The sequence below is a fragment of the Taudactylus pleione genome, unplaced genomic scaffold, assembly GCF_031769625.1.
Source record: "Taudactylus pleione unplaced genomic scaffold, aTauple2 ptg001168l, whole genome shotgun sequence".
Classification (NCBI taxonomy): Eukaryota; Metazoa; Chordata; class Amphibia; order Anura; family Myobatrachidae; genus Taudactylus; species Taudactylus pleione.
In genome coordinates, this window is record NW_028285569.1 from 939,440 (window position 1) to 963,287 (window position 23,848).

At 44.4% G+C, this 23,848-nt stretch overlaps 1 protein-coding gene across 1 annotated transcript in view; it reads left to right on the forward strand.

Moving 5' to 3' along the window:
• LOC148453344 (cytochrome P450 4A4-like) overlaps positions 1-23,848 on the forward strand; it is a 180,329-nt gene that overhangs the window by 153,619 nt on the left and 2,862 nt on the right. The window contains exons 6-7 of the mRNA XM_088462255.1: positions 1,816-1,967; positions 7,791-7,897. Coding sequence (XP_088318381.1) covers positions 1,816-1,967; positions 7,791-7,897 — 259 coding nt within the window. The remainder of the gene's footprint in view (positions 1-1,815; positions 1,968-7,790; positions 7,898-23,848) is intronic.

Below are 23,848 nucleotides of genomic sequence, written 5' to 3' on the forward strand. Positions count from 1 at the left end.
ACTGTGCGTTAGAGGTGGCTATACCGTGCGTTAGAGGTGGCTATACTGTGCATTTGCATTTGGAGCAGCTGATTATATTACTTTGCTGGCCTTCGCACTCCACATCAACGCTGAGGTGGCCAAATTGTGTGTCTAATTTGGAGCAGGTGAAATGAACTTTGCTGGCTACTGCATCTTATTTTGTTCACAAACAGTACACAGCAGTGATGGAGCAGCCGCCCTTCTTGCATCTTATGGCAGCCAGCCACAAGTGGCACGTTTCTAGACATATGCAGGGCTGGATAAAGGGGGGGTGACAAGGGCGGTCATCCCTGGGCCCCCACTAGCAGTGGTGCAGCCGGTGATTTTACCCGCCGCTAGTGTCCCCGCCGCTAGTGTAGTGTAGACCACGCAGTGAGTGCGGCCACACTACACAGTGACAAACACACAGCCACCGGCGGCAGCTGTGTGTTTGTTACAGCAGCCGATGAGAGTCACACAGACTCTCATTGGCCGCTGCTTCAATGGACACTGGGGGCAATGCATAGGGCAACTACTGGTGGCACTGAATAGGGGTGGGCTACTACTGGGGGCAGTGTATAGGGGGGAACTACTTCTGGGGGCAATGCATAAGGGGGGACTACTGGGGGCACTATATAAGGGGCACTACATGGGGGGACCACTACTTGGTCTGGGGCACTATATAAGGGGCATGACTGAGGGCACTGTGTAGGGGGACCACTACTGTGGAGTTATATAAGGGGCACTGCATAGGGGGGACCACTATTGGGTCTGGGGGCACTACTGGGGGCACTGTATAGGGGGACCACTACTGGGGCATTACATAACGGGCACTGCATAGGGGGGGACACTACTGGGTCTGGGGGCACTATATAAGGTGCACTAATTGGGGCACTGTATAGGGGGACCACTACTGGGGAGTTATATAAGGGGCACTGCATAGGGGGGACCACTAATGGGTCTGGGGGCACTATATAAGGGTCACTACTGGGGGCACTGCATTGGGGGACCACTACTGGGGGCACTGCATTAGGGGCATTACTACAGGGGACGGTGGTATATAGGTGCCCCAACAAGTTTGTTGCCCAGGGGCCCCCACAGACCTTAATCTGGCCCTGGACATATGTGAGTACCCTTTAGCACTGATGAGTGCGGGGAATGTAAGTTTACAGTGAGCTAAGGACAGTACTGATGGGGAGAGTAGCTGGAAGTGGAGCTGCAGTCAGATAATTTCTTCTGTCCTACATGACCAGGAGCACAGCAGCAAGTCCCTATACACCTTCCCAAGCTCCCATTTATACATTCTGGGCCAGCGTAAGTACATACCTACCAGTGACATTTGTAGGTTTGCTGGGTTACTTTTTCTAGTGATACATTTACATCAAGTCAGCTGCTCTAATAACAATATTAAATTAATCCATGTGAGTTGATTTTGAACAGTTATTGCTGTAAAATATCAGGTCTATATTTATTTATCTTTTTGATTGAAGGCTTTTTTAACTTTATATTCTACATGTTATGTAATTACTAATGGATATTAAATTAATTTGTACTAAAACCATGAGTTGTATTTAGCTTTTTAGTATTGGCACTCCAATTAAATTAGATGTTGTGTTTTGTAGCTGTTTTCAGCTAAAAAAGGGATTTGGCAATTTTCTCTTGGGAGCAGCCTCAACCATAAGTGGCGACTACATTATTTATTACTCTGTACATGGGATGGGATTGTTCACATAGAGTATATCCTCCCAGACCACCTTACTATGTGTTCAGTAATAGATCAGTGATCTCATCCGCATCCCTTCTATGTTCCTGCAGTGAAAGTTCCTACATCAAGGCTGTCTATGACCTCACCTATCTGATAGATTACAGATTTTGTTGCCTACCTTATCATAACGACATCATTTTCCACCTGAGCCCTCACGGCTTCCGCTTCCGTAGAGCATTGAGGACAGCGCATGAGCACACAGGTGAGTACTCTCTCTGTTGTACATATATGGGGATATGCACTCTGTACTGTGTGTCACACATGAGGGTTGGTTAGGGCTGGAACAGGGGTGGGAGGCTGAAGAGGAGACTTGGGAGGTGTGAATAAACCTGGGTGGCTGAGCCAGGACTTCCTCATGTATTGCTGCGAGGAGGCAGAGGATGATGGGCCCAAAGGCAAGAACAAGAAATAAAAATAAACCATAGTCTGCGCTACCACTAAATAAGATGGTGTAATGGTTAGCATTACTGCCTCACAGCGCTGAGGTCATGGGTTCGATTCCCACCATGGCCCTACCTGTGTGGAGTTTGTATATTCTCCCTGTGCTTGCGTGGGTTTCCTCCGGGTGCTCCGGTTTCCTCCCACACTCCAAAAATATACTGGTAGGTTAATTGGCTCCCAACAAAATTGACCATAGTGTGTGTGTGTGTGTGTGTGAATGGTAAGATATTCTCTGTAAAGCACTGCGGAATATGTGTGCGCTATATAAATAACTGGTAATAAATAAATAATTATCCCACCACCGTATCAACCTGAATACTTACTATAAATTGTACAATATATAGGGCCATATTCAATCAGAGGCGAAAAGGCAGTCATTTTCGCATGTTACAATTATCTCCGCAGTCAATTTCAAAGACTTTTTGCCGGTGCGAAAAGTCTTTCAAAAAATCGGGGATAACTTTACACCATGTTTTACATGGCGAAAAAAAGTGCAGAATTGGGGTTTAGGGGTACAGGCTTAAAAAAAATTGCCTGCACCCCTGGGAGAGTTCCCTAAAAGTATTCTGTGTCAAAATAATGTTAAAAAAACCTCAGGACACCCCAAAAAAGGTGTTTGAATTTTGGGGTTAAAAAAAATATTGGGGGACAAACTTCTAAACTAAAGAAATTGATTCCTGAGGGTTTCCCAAGTATGCGGCAGGTGTTTTCTAGACAGTGGGTAGTAGCGGCAGGTGCATTTTTGAAGAATTTAAACAAATAATTTTAGGGACTTAAAAATATGCTTGCACCCATTTTCATGTACCCCAGATTTGATAGGCATAGTTATTTTTCCTAAAAAAAAAAAAAAAGCTAAGTGCTATTCTTCACCACCTTCTTCCAGGCGCATTTATGCACCTGCCGCGGCTATTTGAAAACCCAACTTAGCTTCACCAGGCAAAAATGAGGGTACCCATAGTGATCCCCCATGGAACATTTCCTAAAATTCCCTAATTTTTTCGACTTACCTTTCCGCCGGGTCCCGTTTTTGCTGATTCCTAATTGAATATGGGGATAAGCCGGCACGCGCCCGATACTTTATCCTCGTCAAAACCTCCGATGTGAAGCGAAAAGTCCAGCACAGACTTTTTGCTCCAAATTGAATACCCCCCCTTAATGTATAAGAGCTGTATGGGAGCTGGTCCAAAATGAAAAAGATATGACCGTAAAAAAATAAATTTATTTAACCCACTTACATTATCCAACTTAACTTGTATAAAAAATAAGCAATAAACATAAAATAGATAGTTTCAGCTGTATGATATCAATATGAAACAATGTTGCAGATAAACAATTAATAGTAATATCGCTGATCTCTAAAATCCATTCATAGATTAATAACAGAAGCAATCTCCAGGATAATCGCATTCACCATAATGAGTCCGGCAAGAAATAATATAACATAAGAGACCCTTCCCAAATGAAAAGACTTAAAACAATTGGGTCACAGGGTCACACCAGCATATGTATTAGTAGCATTTACATTTAGTTATGTTTGACCCCAATATCCAGATATATGTACACTGATTAACTTTTGAATAGCCAGGTCTCCTCCTATATAGAGAGAAGAGTTATTGGCATAAGCTTGTATTACTGTAATACAAAGTTAATGGCACTCTCGGATCATCCTTTGTGAGTGTGTATATCAACTAATCAGAAGGCTCTCAGACATATCTTAGATCAGCGGCTATAATCAATAAACCAGTCCTTTGTGCCAAATGTGACAATAGCCGGTCAATCGGACAAACCGCTTCAGCCTCACTCCGTACGCATGTCTCCGAGTGTCTCCGATAACAAGACTGCGTTCATCAGTTGTTCTGATATGTTATCACGAAAATCTGGTAGGATGTTATGGGGGCCCCTTACTTGTAGTGTCCAGAGTCCCGTTTTGTTATCTGGAGTATCTAAGTCTGGCCAGACGCTGAGGATCCACTATCCATTTAGCAGTTACCGGAATCGGTGTGGATGAAGCATAGATAAATGCAATCTTGCAACAGTGTGTCTGAATAGCGTCCTGGCTAACGCGTTTCATCACAGACCATGTGACTTTTTCAAAGGGCTCAAAGGCAAGAACAAGAAATGGAAAGTCTTTATTATACAGCAGGTTGGAATGGGAACTGGAGATAATACTGAATTAATCGGATTGAGACCAATGATGCTGGACTGAGAGCTGGATCAGTTTAAGACCGTTGTTGATGATTTGAAGAACTTGATGGATTTAAATCCTATGTTGAATTGATTAACTTGATTGGTTGGAGACTGATAATGAATTGAAGAATTGAATTTAATATGAGTCCAATGTTGGAAGCATCGGATGAATTGGCTGGAACCGATGGTGGCTGTAAGAACAAGTCTCAGTGGTGAAAACCAGACTGGTGTGCAAGATGGTATAGGATACTTGTTTACCAGCTATAAGAACTGGATATAATGGACTGGGGGCCTGGTTCAGAGCCGCTCGTAAGCGGCCGCTCGTTCGCTCCGAGCGATGTTCTGCGCATGCGTATGAGTTTTAGTACGCATGCGCGAACCAGTCAATGAAGTCGAAAATTGTGTGCTCGCAAAATAGCGAGTGCCTGCTAATTTGAGTGACAGGATGAGGCATTTGTGGGTGGTAACAGGGGAAGGTGCTTGAAAACGGGGGAGTAGAGATCCGAACGCAGGCGTGCCAAACAGTCAAAACGGGCGTTTTAAGGGTGTGCATAATTAACAAAGCAGTGTCATTGACCACGTCACTTGGTTGTCTTTTAGCCTGAACTGCTCGTAGTGATTGCAGTAGGAAAATCCAACCACAAGCACTGCGAGCAGTTCATACGCCTTACGATGTACTCGATTAATCAAATAAATAGCGGAGATGACGTATGATGCGAGCGGAAAGGGGGCGTTTTTCCAAAATAGTGAGCGAATGTTTCGTTCGCTCGATCAGACATAGAGGCGTCAACAGACCGCAAAGAGCGAGTGCTTAATTTAAATAGCCAGCCCCTTTTTCTGAACGAGCGTCCGCAAATAGAGTCCGGCTCTGAATCAGGTCCTTGAACCGTTCAGATACAGAGTACCTGGGATCTCAGCACTGAGCTGTAACTTCAGCAAGAAGTGACGTTGTACTGGCAACAGAGGCCTCTGTGATCATCTTCTGTCACCTCCCCTCCGGCCCTCCCTCCTCTGTGATCATCTTCTGTCACCTCCCCTCCGGCCCTCCCTCCTCTGTGATCATCTTCTGTCACCTCCCCTCCGGCCCTCCCTCCTCTGTGATCATCTTCTGTCACCTCCCCTCCGGCCCTCCTTCCTCTGTGATCATCTTCTGTCACCTCCCCTCCGGCCCTCCCTCCTCTGTGATCATCTTCTGTCACCTCCCCTCCGGCCCTCCCTCCTCTGTGATCATCTTTTGTCACCTACCCTCTGGCCCCCCCTCCTCTGTGATCATCTTCTGTCACCTCCCCTCTGGCCCTCCCACCTCTGTGATCATCTTCTGTCACCTCCCCTCCGGCCCTCCCTCCTCTGTGATCATCTTCTGTCACCTCCCCTCCGGCCCCTCCTCCACTGTGATCATCTTCTGTCACCTCCCCTCCGGCCCTCCCTCCTCTGTGATCATCTTCTGTCACCTCCCCTCTGGCCCTCCCTCCTCTGTGATCATCTTCTGTCACCTGCCCTCCCTCCTCTGTGATCATCTTCTGTTACCTCCCCTCCGGCCCTCCTCATCTGTGATCATCTTCTGTCACCTCCCCTCCGGCCCTCCCTCCTCTGTGATCATCTTCTGTCACCTCCCCTCCGGCCCTCCCTCCTCTGTGATTATCTTCTGTCACCTCCCCTCCGGCCCTCCCTCCTCTGTGATCATCTTCTGTCACCTGCCCTCCCTCCTCTGTGATCATCTTCTGTCACCTCCCCTCCGGCCCTCCCTCATCTGTGATCATCTTCTGTCACCTCCCCTCCGGCCCTCCCTCGTCTGTGATCATCTTCTGTCACCTCCCCTCCGGCCCTCCCTCCTCTGTGATCATCTTCGGTCACCTCCCCTCCGGCCCTCCCTCCTCTGTGATTATCTTCTGTCACCTCCCCTCTGGCCCTCCCTCCTCTGTGATCATCTTCTGTCACCTCCCCTCCGGCCCTCCCTCCTCTGTGATCATCTTCTGTCACCTCCCCTCCGGCCCTCCCTCCTCTGTGATCATCTTCTGTCACCTCCCCTCCGGCCCTCCCTCCTCTGTGATCATTTTCTGTCACCTCCCCTCCGGCCCCCCCTCCTCTGTGATTATCTTCTGTCACCTCCCCTCCGGCCCCCCCTCCTCTGTGATCATCTTCTGTCACCTCCCCTTTCCTGTCAGATTGATTATATTCACCTCTTTAATTCCCTCCTCTCTACCCTGTGATCGGCTCTTTGCCCCTGTCCACACTTTTCTTATAGGCTTCTGTAACCACCCCTCTCTGATCGACTCTTTGCCCTTCCCCTTCTCCTTTCTTATTGGCTTCTGTCACCACCCCTCTCCTCTCCTTTCTTATTGGCCTCTGCCACCTCCCCTCTCTGATTGGTACTTTTCTCTCCCCTCTTTGATCCCCTCCCTCCTTCTCTCCTCATTCATTCATTCATTGTGTTTCAATGGAGTTAATCGTCACACATCTGAGGTAAAATCCTAAACTTCAGTTCTAAGGTATGAGTTTAAAAAAAGTCACTGCTTTGCTATTAAAAGTAATGGAGGTGTTCCCAGGCATGAACACAAAGTGTTATTTGAAAGGTCTTTTAAAAAATATTTGGCGACCTGTAATAATGTTGGTAGACAGAACATGGGGCCTGATTCAGAGCCGGACGCTCTGACAGAGCGCTCACTCTGAATCAGGGCTGGCCTTCTTGTTTTTTAGAGCGGCCTCCTGGCCGCTCACATAGCTATGGGTGACCACCCACAGCTATAGCGAGCGGCCAGGAAGATGGTCGCGATGGTCAAGACAGTTATACAGTTATAAGCTGTGCATCCTGTGTAATATCACTCTAGCACATGTATTCTGTCAGTTTAAATTAAATATCAGACTATATAACACAATCTCCTATTGACTAATAACAATGATTCAAAGGAGATAGAAGTCAGATCCTAGGTGCTATACATAAATAACGCAGGGACAAGGAGTTACCCATTAATGTGAGATTCTATTCCCCCAATGGGACCTCCATGTCCAGCATCATACTGCCACTGTTTGCTGTTTTTCTCTTCACTTCAGTATTCCCCCCGCAGGCTTTTCATCCCACACTGGCACAGTTCAGTACAGGGAGGGGCCGCTATGACATGCACTTGCGCCATGGTTCCACGCTACTCCTCTGCGTACAGGGTGGGCTGCCGGGCAGAGTAAGTGCGCACAGGATAGAGTATACTATATAATTAGGTTTTACTTATCACACTACTTGGAGTAACACCTACACATCATGACCAGTACTGAGGGTGAATGTGACCAGAGACCGCTGAGGTTGGGAGACGCCTTTAATTCAAAACAGACCAAATGTTTGTAAAAGCGATGGCTGAGGAGTCGGCCGCCTCCGCTAATATTCTGCTCATGTATTTACCACCAGACAGAGTCATTAAAGAGAGGAAAGAGTCCCTGAAGGATTATACAGAGCTGGAGAAGATTCAGCAGAAAAGACACCTGGATTTCCTGGATATCCTCCTCTGCGCTAAGGTACGTAACGTGTGCAGCGCAGGTGCCGATGATCTGTGTAACAATAACAATGTCATTTCCTGTCTGGGGATCCAGCAGGTCATAGAAGTTACACACTGACATCTGTGCAGACATATACAGAATCCTTTCTACAGTGTACAGTAAGTCATTGTGCAGTATCCCAACCTGTGCAGATGGACACATGTAATAGGTCCAGTGGCGGATTTTACCTAGGGGCTACCTAGCCCCCCCCCCCAGTATACATCTGCCACTCCCCATCACCCAAGTGATCACAAGTTCCAATCCCACTCCCCCCACCGCTGCCCGATTGTGACTGAGTACTTACTAGTGCAGGACAGGCAGAGCAAGGAGCAGGAGACAGTCCCGGACCCTGTGTAGTCTTACACTGATTGGGTAGGAGGTGGCTGTGCATTGTCTTCTGACCGGAAGCTCTGCCTGCTAGTCTCACACATCAGTCTCAGGGGATGGACCGCCAGTCCGTGCCCCGCTCATCTGATCGGTAAACTGAGATGCTGTGAAGTCTTGGCGACATCCTTAGTTTACTGCAGGGCTCAGATGAGTGGGGTCACAGAGGAGCTCACAGATCACCTGACCGGCGGCAAGTGCAAGCTGCGCAGGGAGGGATTTTTGTAAAAACATAACCTGAGAAATGCGGGAAGAGAATTTGCAATGACAGCGCATTCTCGTAGACTCTGCCCGTGTATGCGATATTTGATACATCCTTGCGATGGATTAAAATATCGCAATGCAAACTTGGGCAAATTATCTAAATCTTAGATGTGGATTGTGATAAATATGCCCCATCGCCACTATTATAAAAAGAATAATGTATTTATAACAGTAAAACCAGGGGCGTATTTATAATGGGTGTATGGGGCACACAGGCCCCAGGGTCCAGGGGGGGGGGCCCGCATCACACACCCTGCACCCATATTATACTTACCTCTTTGGACTCCCACGCCGGTGTCTGTGCTGAAAAAATGGCTATAAAATGGCCGCCATGGCCATTTTCCTGTCGTTTGCGGATGAACAGTTAAGGGAGAATGGCCACCGCAGCCATTTTCCCGGTGACCTGCGCATCCGCTATAGACTCTGGGCACACTCTAGTGCCCAGAGTCTATAAGTGCGGAGCTGGACGCGCACCGTTCAGTGCGCTGCAGGCCGCCGGACGGAGGAGGGGGCCAGATGACGAAGACTGCACAAGGGCCCCCTCCTCTCTAGAAACGCCCCTGAGTAAAACCAATTCATAATTGTGTCTGGTGCGACTCATTGTGTCACCAGTGTTACCTGTATATAATATTACTATAGTGATCACTGTCCTGTCCATAGCACACGGACTCATTGTGTCACCAGTGTTACCTGTATATAATATTACTATAGTGATCACTGTCCTGTCCATAGCACACGGACTCATTGTGTCACCAGTGCTACCTGTATATAATATTACTATAGTGATCACTGTCCTGTCCATAGCACACGGACTCATTGTGTCACCAGTGCTACCTGTGTATAATATTACTATAGTGATCACTGTCCTGTCCATAGCACACGGACTCATTGTGTCACCAGTGCTACCTGTGTATAATATTACTATAGTGATCACTGTCCTGTCCATAGCACACGGACTCATTGTGTCACCAGTGCTACCTGTATATAATATTACTATAGTGATCACTGTCCTGTCCATAGCACACGGACTCATTGTGTCACCAGTGCTACCTGTGTATAATATTACTATAGTGATCACTGCCCTGTCCATAGCACACAGACTCATTGTGTCACCAGTGCTACCTGTATATAATATTACTATAGTGATCACTGTCCTGTCCATAGCACACGGACTCATTGTGTTACCAGTGTTACCTGTATATAATATTACTATAGTGATCACTGTCCTGTCCATAGCACACGGACTCATTGTGTCACCAGTGCTACCTGTATATAATATTACTATAGTGATCACTGTCCTGTCCATAGCACACGGACTCATTGTGTCACCAGTGCTACCTGTGTATAATATTACTATAGTGATCACTGTCCTGTCCATAGCACACGGACTCATTGTGTCACCAGTGCTACCTGTATATAATATTACTATAGTGATCACTGTCCTGTCCATAGCACACGGACTCATTGTGTCACCAGCGCTACCTGTGTATAATATTACTATAGTGATCACTGTCCTGTCCCTAGCACACGGACTCATTGTGTCACCAGTGTTACCTGTATATAATATTACTATAGTGATCACTGTCCTGTCCATAGCACACGGACTCATTGTGTCACCAGTGCTACCTGTGTATAATATTACTATAGTGATCACTGTCCTGTCCATAGCACACGGACTCATTGTGTCACCAGTGCTACCTGTATATAATATTACTATAGTGATCACTGTCCTGTCCATAGCACACGGACTCATTGTGTCACCAGTGCTACCTGTGTATAATATTACTATAGTGATCACTGTCCTGTCCATAGCACACGGACTCATTGTGTCACCAGTGCTACCTGTATATAATATTACTATAGTGATCACTGTCCTGTCCATAGCACACGGACTCATTGTGTCACCAGTGCTACCTGTATATAATATTACTATAGTGATCACTGTCCTGTCCATAGCACACAGACTCATTGTGTTACCAGTGCTACCTGTATATAATATTACTATAGTGATCACTGCCCTTACCATAGCACACGGACTCATTGTGTCACCAGTGCTACCTGTATATAATATTACTATAGTGATCACTGTCCTGTCCATAGCACACGGACTCATTGTGTCACCAGTGCTACCTGTATATAATATTACTATAGTGATCACTGTCCTGTCCATAGCACACGGACTCATTGTGTCACCAGTGCTACCTGTATATAATATTACTATAGTGATCACTGCCCTTACCATAGCACACGGACTCATTGTGTCACCAGTGCTACCTGTATATAATATTACTAAAGTGATCACTGTCCTGTCCATAGCACACGGACTCATTGTGTCACCAGTGCTACCTGTATATAATATTACTATAGTGATCACTGCCCTGACCATAGCACACGGACTCATTGTGTCACCAGTGCTACCTGTATATAATATTACTATAGTGATCACTGTCCTGTCCATAGCACACGGACTCATTGTGTCACCAGTGCTACCTGTATATAATATTACTATAGTGATCACTGTCCTGTCCATAGCACACGGACTCATTGTGTCACCAGTGCTACCTGTATATAATATTACTATAGTGATCACTGCCCTGACCATAGCACACGGACTCATTGTGTCACCAGTGCTACCTGTATATAATATTACTATAGTGATCACTGCCCTGACCATAGCACACGGACTCATTGTGTCACCAGTGTTACCTGTATATAATATTACTATAGTGATCACTGTCCTGTCCATGGCACACGGACTCATTGTGTCACCAGTGCTACCTGTATATAATATTACTATAGTGATCACTGCCCTGACCATAGCACACGGACTCATTGTGTCACCAGTGTTAGTCCTGTCCATAGCACACGGACTCATTGTGTCACCAGTGCTACCTGTATATAATATTACTATAGTGATCGCTGTCCTGTCCATAGCACACGGACTCATGTGTGTCCACCAGTGCTACCTGTATATAATATTACTATAGTGATCACTGTCCTGTCCATAGCAACATGGACCTCATTGTGTCACCAGTGTTACCTGTATATAATATTACTATAGTGATCACTGTCCTGTCCATAGCACACGGACTCATTGTGTCACCAGTGCTACCTCTGTATAATATTACTATAGTGATTACTGTCCTGTCCATAGCACACGGACTCATTGTGTCACCAGTGCTACCTGTATATAATATTACTATAGTGATCGCTGTCCTGTCCATAGCACACGGACTCATTGTGTCACCAGTGCTACCTCTGTATAATATTGACTATAGTGATCGCTGTCCTGTCCATAGCACACGGGACTCATTGTGTCCACCAGTGCTACCTCTGTATTATATTACTATAGTTGATTACTGTCCTGTCCTAGCAAACGGACTCATTGTGTCACCAGTGCTACCTCTGTATAATATTACTATAGTGATTACTGTCCTGTCCTAGCAAACGGACCTTCATTGTTGTCACCAGTGCTACCTGTATATAATATTACTATAGTGATCACTGCCCTGTCCATGGCACACGGACTCATTGTGTCACCAGTGCTACCTGTATATAATATTACTATAGTGATCACTGCCCTGACCATAGCACACGGACTCATTGTGTCACCAGTGTTACCTGTATATAATATTACTATAGTGATCACTGTCCTGTCCATGGCACACGGACTCATTGTGTCACCAGTGCTACCTGTATATAATATTACTATAGTGATCACTGCCCTGACCATAGCACACGGACTCATTGTGTCACCAGTGTTACCTGTATATAATATTACTATAGTGATCACTGTCCTGTCCATAGCACACGGACTCATTGTGTCACCAGTGCTACCTGTGTATAATATTACTATAGTGATCACTGTCCTGTCCATAGCACACGGGACTCATTGTGTCACCAGTGCTACCTGTATATAATATTACTATAGTGATCACTGTCCCTGTCCATAGCACACGGACTCATTGTGTCACCAGTGCTACCTGTATATAATATTACTATAGTGATCACTGTCCTGTCCATAGCACACAGACTCATTGTGTCACCAGTGCTACCTGTATATAATATTACTATAGTGATCACTGCCCTTACCATAAGCACACGGACTCATTGTGTCACCAGTGCTACCTGTATATAATATTACTATAGTGATCACTGTCCTGTCCATAGCACACGGACTCATTGTGTCACCAGTGCTACCTGTATATAATATTACTATAGTGATCACTGCCCTTACCATAGCACACGGACTCATTGTGTCACCAGTGCTACCTGTATATAATATTACTAAAGTGATCACTGTCCTGTCCCATAGCACACGGACTCATTGTGTCACCAGTGCTACCTGTATATAATATTACTATAGTGATCACTGCCCTGACCATAGCACACGTGACTCATTGTGGTCACCAGTGCTACCTGGTATATAATATTACTATAGTGATCACTGCCCTGACCATAGCACACGGACTCATTGTGTCACCAGTGTTACCTGTATATAATATTACTATAGTGATCACTGTCCTGTCCATGGCACACGGACTCATTGTGTCACCAGTGCTACCTGTATATAATATTACTATAGTGATCACTGCCCCTGACCATAGCACACGGACTCATTGTGTCACCAGTGTTACCTGTATATAATATTACTATAGTGATCGCTTGTCCTGTCCATAGCACACGGACTCATTGTGTCACCAGTGCTACCTGTATATAATATTACTATAGTGATCGCTGTCCTGTCCATAGCACACGGACTCATTGTGTCACCAGTGCTACCTGTATATAATATTACTATAGTGATCACTGTCCTGTCCATAGCACACGGACTCATTGTGTCACCAGTGTTACCTGTATATAATATTACTATAGTGATCACTGTCCTGTCCATAGCAACACGGGACTCATTGTGTCACCAGTGTTACCTGTATATAATATTACTATTGTGATCGATGTCCTGTCCATAGCACACGGACCTCATTGTGTCACCAGTGCTACCTCTGTATAATATTACTATAGTGATTACTGTCCTGGTCCATAGCACACGGGACTCATTGTGTCACCAGTGCTACCTGTATATAATATTACACATAGTGATCGCTGTCCTGTCCATAGCACACGGACTCATTGTGTCACCAGTGCTACCTCTGTATAATATTACTATAGTGATCGCTGTCCTGTCCATAGCACACGGACTCATTGTGTCACCAGTGCTACCTCTGTATAATATTACTATAGTGATTACTGTCCTGTCCTAGCAAACGGACTCATTGTGTCACCAGTGCTACCTCTGTATAATATTACTATAGTGATTACTGTCCTGTCCTAGCAAACGGACTCATTGTGTCACCAGTGCTACCTGTATATAATATTACTATAGTGATCACTGCCCTGTCCATGGCACACGGACTCATTGTGTCACCAGTGCTACCTGTATATAATATTACTATAGTGATCACTGCCCTGACCATAGCACACGGACTCATTGTGTCACCAGTGCTACCTGTATATAATATTACTATAGTGATCACTGCCCTGACCATAGCACACGGACTCATTGTGTCACCAGTGTTACCTGTATATAATATTACTATAGTGATCACTGTCCTGTCCATGGCACACGGACTCATTGTGTCACCAGTGCTACCTGTATATAATATTACTATAGTGATCACTGCCCTGACCATAGCACACGGGACTCATTGTGTCACCAGTGTTACCTGTATATAATATTACTATAGTGATCACTGTCCTGTCCATAGCACACGGACTCATTGTGTCACCCAGTGCTACCTATATATAATATTACTATAGTGATCACTGTCCTGTCCATAGCACACGGACTCATTGTGTCACCAGTGCTACCTGTATATAATATTACTATAGTGATCACTGTCCTGTCCATAGCACACGGGACTCATTGTGTCACCAGTGCTACCTGTGTATAATATTACTATAGTGATTACTGTCCTGTCCTAGCACACGGACTCATTGTGTCACCAGTGCTACCTGTATATAATATTACTATAGTGATCACTGTCCCTGTCCATAGCACACAGATTAATTGTGTCACCAGTGTTACCTGTATATAATATTACTATAGTGATCACTTGCCCTGACCGTAGCACACGGGACTCATTGTGTCACCAGTGTTACCTGTATATAATATTACTATAGTGATCACTGCCCTTACCATAGCACACGGACTCATTGTGTCACCAGTGTTACCTGTATATAATATTACTATAGTGATCACTGCCCTGACCATAGCACACGGACTCATTGTGTCACCAGTGCTACCTGTATATAATATTACTATAGTGATCACTGTCCTGTCCATAGCACACAGACTCATTGTGTCACCAGTGCTACCTGTATATAATATTACTATAGTGATCGCTGTCCTGACCATAGCACACGGACTCATTGTGTCACCAGTGTTACCTGTATATAATATTACTATAGTGATCACTGCCCTGACCATAGCACACGGACTCATTGTGTCACCAGTGCTACCTGTATATAATATTACTATAGTGATCACTGTCCTGTCCATAGCACACGGACTCATTGTGTCACCAGTGCTACCTGTATATAATATTACTATAGTGATCACTGCCCTGTCCATAGCACACGGACTCATTGTGTCACCAGTGCTACCTGTATATAATATTACTATAGTGATCACTGCCCTGTCCACGGCACACGGACTCATTGTGTCACCAGTGCTACCTGTATATAATATTACTATAGTGATCACTGCCCTGTCCATGGCACACGGACTCATTGTGTCACCAGTGCTACCTGTATATAATATTACTATAGTGATCACTGCCCTGTCCATGGCACACGGACTCATTGTGTCACCAGTGCTACCTGTATATAATATTACTATAGTGATCACTGCCCTGTCCATGGCACACGGACTCATTGTGTCACCAGTGCTACCTGTATATAATATTACTATAGTGATCACTGCCCTGTCCATAGCACACGGACTCATTGTGTCACCAGTGCTACCTGTATATAATATTACTATAGTGATCACTGCCCTGTCCATAGCACATGGACTCATTGTGTCACCAGTGCTACCTGTATATAATATTACTATAGTGATCACTGCCCTGTCCATGGCACATGGACTCATTGTGTCACCAGTGCTACCTGTATATAATATTACTATAGTGATCACTGCCCTTACCATAGCCCACGGACTCATTGTGTCACCAGTGCTACCTGTATATAATATTACTATAGTGATCACTGCCCTTACCATAGCCCACGGACTCATTGTGTCACCAGTGCTACCTGTATATAATATTACTATAGTGATCACTATCCTGTCCATAGCACACGGACTCATTGTTTCACCAGTGCTACCTGTGTATAATATTACTATAGTGATCACTGCCCTGTCCATAGCACACAGACTCATTGTGTAACCAGTGCTACCTGTATATAATATTACTATAGTGATCACTGCCCTGTCCATAGCACACGGACTCATTGTGTCACCAGTGTTACCTGTATATAATATTACTACAGTGATCACTGTCCTGTCCATAGCACACGGACTCATTGTGTCACCAGTGCTACCTGTATATAATATTACTATAGTGATCACTGTCCTGTCCATAGCACACGGACTCATTGTGTCACCAGTGCTACCTGTATATAATATTACTATAGTGATCACTGCCCTGTCCATAGCACACGGACTCATTGTGTCACCAGTGCTACCTGTATATAATATTACTATAGAGATCACTGCCCTGTCCACGGCACACGGACTCATTGTGTCACCAGTGCTACCTGTATATAATATTACTATAGTGATCACTGCCCTGTCCACGGCACACGGACTCATTGTGTCACCAGTGCTACCTGTATATAATATTACTATAGTGATCACTGCCCTGTCCATGGCACACGGACTCATTGTGTCACCAGTGCTACCTGTATATAATATTACTATAGTGATCACTGCCCTGTCCATGGCACACGGACTCATTGTGTCACCAGTGCTACCTGTATATAATATTACTATAGTGATCACTGCCCTGTCCATAGCACACGGACTCATTGTGTCACCAGTGCTACCTGTATATAATATTACTATAGTGATCACTGCCCTGTCCATAGCACACGGACTCATTGTGTCACCAGTGCTACCTGTATATAATATTACTATAGTGATCACTGCCCTGTCCATGGCACATGGACTCATTGTGTCACCAGTGCTACCTGTATATAATATTACTATAGTGATCACTGCCCTTACCATAGCCCACGGACTCATTGTGTCACCAGTGCTACCTGTATATAATATTACTATAGTGATCACTGCCCTTACCATAGCCCACGGACTCATTGTGTCACCAGTGCTACCTGTATATAATATTACTATAGTGATCACTATCCTGTCCATAGCACACGGACTCATTGTTTCACCAGTGCTACCTGTGTATAATATTACTATAGTGATCACTGCCCTGTCCATAGCACACAGACTCATTGTGTAACCAGTGCTACCTGTATATAATATTACTATAGTGATCACTGCCCTGTCCATAGCACACGGACTCATTGTGTCACCAGTGCTACCTGTGTATAATATTACTATAGTGATCACTGTCCTGTCCATAGCACACGGACTCATTGAGTCACCAGTGTTACCTGTATATAATATTGCTATAGTGATCACTGCCCTGACCATAGCAGACGGACTCATTGTGTCACCAGTGCTACCTGTATATAATATTACTATAGTGATCACTGCCCTGACCATAGCACACGGACTCATTGTGTCACCAGTGCTACCTGTATATAATATTACTATAGTGATCACTGCCCTGACCATAGCACACGGACTCATTGTGTCACCAGTGCTACCTGTATATAATATCACTATAGTGATCACTGTCCTGTCCATAGCACACGGACTCATTGTGTCACCAGTGCTACCTGTGTATAATATTACTATAGTGATCACTGCCCTGTCCATAGCACACGCACTCATTGTGTCACCAGTGCTACCTGTATATAATATCACTATAGTGATCACTGTCCTGTCCATAGCACACGCACTCATTGTGTCACCAGTGTTACCTGTATATAATATTACTATAGTGATCACTGTCCTGTCCATAGCACACGGACTCATTGTGTCACCAGTGCTACCTGTATATATTACTATAGTGATCACTGCCCTGTCCATGGCACACGGACTCATTGTGTCACCAGTGCTACCTGTATATAATATTACTATAGTGATCACTGTCCTGTCCATGGCACACGGACTCATTGTGTCACCAGTGTTACCTGTATATAATATTACTATAGTGATCACTGCCCTGTCCATAGCACTCAGACTCATTGTGTCACCAGTGTTACCTGTATATAATATTACTATAGTGATCACTGCCCTGTCCATAGCACTCAGACTCATTGTGTCACCAGTGTTACCTGTATATAATATTACTATAGTGATCACTGTCCTGTCCATAGCACACGGACTCATTGTGTCACCAGTGCTACCTGTATATAATATTACTATAGTGATCACTGTCCTGTCCATAGCACACGGACTCATTGTGTCACCAGTGCTACCTGTATATAATATTACTATAGTGATTACTGTCCTGTCCATAGCACATGGACTCATTGTGTCACCAGTGCTACCTGTATATAATATTACTATAGGGATCACTGCCCTGTCCATGGCACATGGACTCATTGTGTCACCAGTGCTACCTGTATATAATATTACTATAGTGATCACTGCCCTGTCCATAGCACACAGACTCATTGTGTAACCAGTGCTACCTGTATATAATATTACTATAGTGATCACTGCCCTGTCCATAGCACACGGACTCATTGTGTCACCAGTGCTACCTGTGTATAATATTACTATAGTGATCACTGCCCTGACCATAGCAGACGGACTCATTGTGTCACCAGTGCTACCTGTGTATAATATTTCTATAGTGATCACTGCCCTGACCATAGCACACGGACTCATTGTGTCACCAGTGCTACCTGTGTATAATATTACTGAAGTGATCACTGCCCTGTCCATGGCACATGGACTCATTGTGTCACCAGTGCTACCTGTATATAATATTACTATAGTGATCACTGTCCTGTCCATGGCACACGGACTCATTGTGTCACCAGTGTTACCTGTATATAATATTACTATAGTGATCACTGCCCTGTCCATAGCCCACAGACTCATTGTGTCACCAGTGTTACCTGTATATAATATTACTATAGTGATCACTGTCCTGTCCATAGCACACGGACTCATTGTGTTACCAGTGCTACCTGTATATAATATTACTATAGTGATCACTGCCCTGTCCATAGCACACGGACTCATTGTGTCACCAGTACTACCTGTATATAATATTACTATAGTGATCACTGTCCTGTCCATAGCACATGGACTCATTGTGTCACCAGTGCTACCTGTATATAATATTACTATAGGGATCACTGTCCTGTACATAGCACACGGACCCATTGTGTTACCAGTGCTACCTGTGTATAATATTACTATAGTGATCACTGCCCTGTCCATAGCACATGGACTCATTGTGTCACCAGTGCTACCTGTATATAATTTTACTATAGTGATCACTGTCCTGTCCATAGCACACGGACTCATTGTGTTACCAGTGCTACCTGTATATATTACTATAGTGATCACTGCCCTGTCCATAGCACACGGACTCATTGTGTCACCAGTGCTACCAATATTGCTATAGTGATCACTGTCCTGTCCATAGCACACGGAATCATTGTGTCACCAGTGTTACCTGTATATAATATTACTATAGTGATCACTGTCCTGTCCATAGCACACGGACTCATTGTGTCACCAGTGCTACCTGTATATAATATTACTATAGTGATCACTGTCCTGTCCATAGCACACGGACTCATTGTGTCACCAGTGCTACCTGTATATAATATTACTATAGTGATCACTGTCCTGTCCATAGCACACGGACTCATTGTGTCACCAGTGCTACCTGTATATAATATTACTATAGTGATCACTGCCCTGTCCATAGCACACAGACTCTTTGTGTAACCAGTGCTACCTGTATATAATATTACTATAGTGATCACTGCCCTGTCCATAGCACACGGACTCATTGTGTCACCAGTGTTACCTGTATATAATATTACTATAGTGATCACTGTCCTGTCCATAGCACACGGACTCATTGTGTCACCAGTGCTACCTGTATATAATATTACTATAGTGATCACTGTCCTGTCCATAGCACACGGACTCATTGTGTCACCAGTGCTACCTGTATATAATATTACTATAGTGATCACTGCCCTGTCCATAGCACACGGACTCATTGTGTCACCAGTGCTACCTGTATATAATATTACTATAGTGATCACTGCCCTGTCCACGGCACACGGACTCATTGTGTCACCAGTGCTACCTGTATATAATATTACTATAGTGATCACTGCCCTGTCCACGGCACACGGACTCATTGTGTCACCAGTGCTACCTGTATATAATATTACTATAGTGATCACTGCCCTGTCCATGGCACACGGACTCATTGTGTCACCAGTGCTACCTGTATATAATATTACTATAGTGATCACTGCCCTGTCCATGGCACACGGACTCATTGTGTCACCAGTGCTACCTGTATATAATATTACTATAGTGATCACTGCCCTGTCCATAGCACACGGACTCATTGTGTCACCAGTGCTACCTGTATATAATATTACTATAGTGATCACTGCCCTGTCCATAGCACACGGACTCATTGTGTCACCAGTGCTACCTGTATATAATATTACTATAGTGATCACTGCCCTGTCCATGGCACATGGACTCATTGTGTCACCAGTGCTACCTGTATATAATATTACTATAGTGATCACTGCCCTTACCATAGCCCACGGACTCATTGTGTCACCAGTGCTACCTGTATATAATATTACTATAGTGATCACTGCCCTTACCATAGCCCACGGACTCATTGTGTCACCAGTGCTACCTGTATATAATATTACTATAGTGATCACTATCCTGTCCATAGCACACGGACTCATTGTTTCACCAGTGCTACCTGTGTATAATATTACTATAGTGATCACTGCCCTGTCCATAGCACACAGACTCATTGTGTAACCAGTGCTACCTGTATATAATATTACTATAGTGATCACTGCCCTGTCCATAGCACACGGACTCATTGTGTCACCAGTGCTACCTGTGTATAATATTACTATAGTGATCACTGTCCTGTCCATAGCACACGGACTCATTGAGTCACCAGTGTTACCTGTATATAATATTGCTATAGTGATCACTGCCCTGACCATAGCAGACGGACTCATTGTGTCACCAGTGCTACCTGTATATAATATTACTATAGTGATCACTGCCCTGACCATAGCACACGGACTCATTGTGTCACCAGTGCTACCTGTATATAATATTACTATAGTGATCACTGCCCTGACCATAGCACACGGACTCATTGTGTCACCAGTGCTACCTGTATATAATATCACTATAGTGATCACTGTCCTGTCCATAGCACACGGACTCATTGTGTCACCAGTGCTACCTGTGTATAATATTACTATAGTGATCACTGCCCTGTCCATAGCACACGCACTCATTGTGTCACCAGTGCTACCTGTATATAATATCACTATAGTGATCACTGTCCTGTCCATAGCACACGCACTCATTGTGTCACCAGTGTTACCTGTATATAATATTACTATAGTGATCACTGTCCTGTCCATAGCACACGGACTCATTGTGTCACCAGTGCTACCTGTATATATTACTATAGTGATCACTGCCCTGTCCATGGCACACGGACTCATTGTGTCACCAGTGCTACCTGTATATAATATTACTATAGTGATCACTGTCCTGTCCATGGCACACGGACTCATTGTGTCACCAGTGTTACCTGTATATAATATTACTATAGTGATCACTGCCCTGTCCATAGCTCTCAGACTCATTGTGTCACCAGTGTTACCTGTATATAATATTACTATAGTGATCACTGCCCTGTCCATAGCACTCAGACTCATTGTGTCACCAGTGTTACCTGTATATAATATTACTATAGTGATCACTGTCCTGTCCATAGCACACGGACTCATTGTGTCACCAGTGCTACCTGTATATAATATTACTATAGTGATCACTGTCCTGTCCATAGCACACGGACTCATTGTGTCACCAGTGCTACCTGTATATAATATTACTATAGTGATTACTGTCCTGTCCATAGCACATGGACTCATTGTGTCACCAGTGCTACCTGTATATAATATTACTATAGGGATCACTGCCCTGTCCATGGCACATGGACTCATTGTGTCACCAGTGCTACCTGTATATAATATTACTATAGTGATCACTGCCCTGTCCATAGCACACAGACTCATTGTGTAACCAGTGCTACCTGTATATAATATTACTATAGTGATCACTGCCCTGTCCATAGCACACGGACTCATTGTGTCACCAGTGCTACCTGTGTATAATATTACTATAGTGATCACTGCCCTGACCATAGCAGACGGACTCATTGTGTCACCAGTGCTACCTGTGTATAATATTACTGAAGTGATCACTGCCCTGTCCATGGCACATGGACTCATTGTGTCACCAGTGCTACCTGTATATAATATTACTATAGTGATCACTGTCCTGTCCATGGCACACGGACTCATTGTGTCACCAGTGTTACCTGTATATAATATTACTATAGTGATCACTGCCCTGTCCATAGCCCACAGACTCATTGTGTCACCAGTGTTACCTGTATATAATATTACTATAGTGATCACTGTCCTGTCCATAGCACACGGACTCATTGTGTTACCAGTGCTACCTGTATATAATATTACTATAGTGATCACTGCCCTGTCCATAGCACACGGACTCATTGTGTCACCAGTACTACCTGTATATAATATTACTATAGTGATCACTGTCCTGTCCATAGCACATGGACTCATTGTGTCACCAGTGCTATCTGTATATAATATTACTATAGGGATCACTGTCCTGTACATAGCACACGGACCCATTGTGTTACCAGTGCTACCTGTGTATAATATTACTATAGTGATCACTGCCCTGTCCATAGCACATGGACTCATTGTGTCACCAGTGCTACCTGTATATAATTTTACTATAGTGATCACTGTCCTGTCCATAGCACACGGACTCATTGTGTTACCAGTGCTACCTGTATATATTACTATAGTGATCACTGCCCTGTCCATAGCACACGGACTCATTGTGTCACCAGTGCTACCAATATTGCTATAGTGATCACTGTCCTATCCATAGCACACGGAATCATTGTGTCACCAGTGTTACCTGTATATAATATTACTATAGTGATCACTGTCCTGTCCATAGCACACGGACTCATTGTGTCACCAGTGCTACCTGTATATAATATTACTATAGTGATCACTGTCCTGTCCATAGCACACGGACTCATTGTGTCACCAGTGCTACCTGTATATAATATTACTATAGTGATCACTGTCCTGTCCATAGCACACGGACTCATTGTGTCACCAGTGCTACCTGTATATAATATTACTATAGTGATCACTGCCCTGTCCATAGCACACAGACTCTTTGTGTAACCAGTGCTACCTGTATGTAATATTACTATAGTGATCACTGCCCTGTCCATAGCACACGGACTCATTGTGTCACCAGTGCTACCTGTGTATAATATTACTATAGTGATCACTGCCCTGACCATAGCAGACGGACTCATTGTGTCACCAGTGCTACCTGTATATAATATTACTATAGTGATCACTGCCCTGACCATAGCACACGGACTCATTGTGTCACCAGTGCTACCTGTATATAATATTACTATAGTGATCACTGCCCTGACCATAGCACACGGACTCATTGTGTCACCAGTGCTACCTGTATATAATATCACTATAGTGATCACTGTCCTGTCCATAGCACACGGACTCATTGTGTCACCAGTGCTACCTGTGTATAATATTACTATAGTGATCACTGCCCTGTCCATAGCACACGGACTCATTGTGTCACCAGTGCTACCTGTATATAATATTACTATAGTGATCACTGTCCTGTCCATGGCACACGGACTCATTGTGTCACCAGTGCTACCTGTATATAATATTACTATAGTGATCACTGTCCTGTCCATAGCACACGGACTCATTGTGTCACCAGTGCTACCTGTA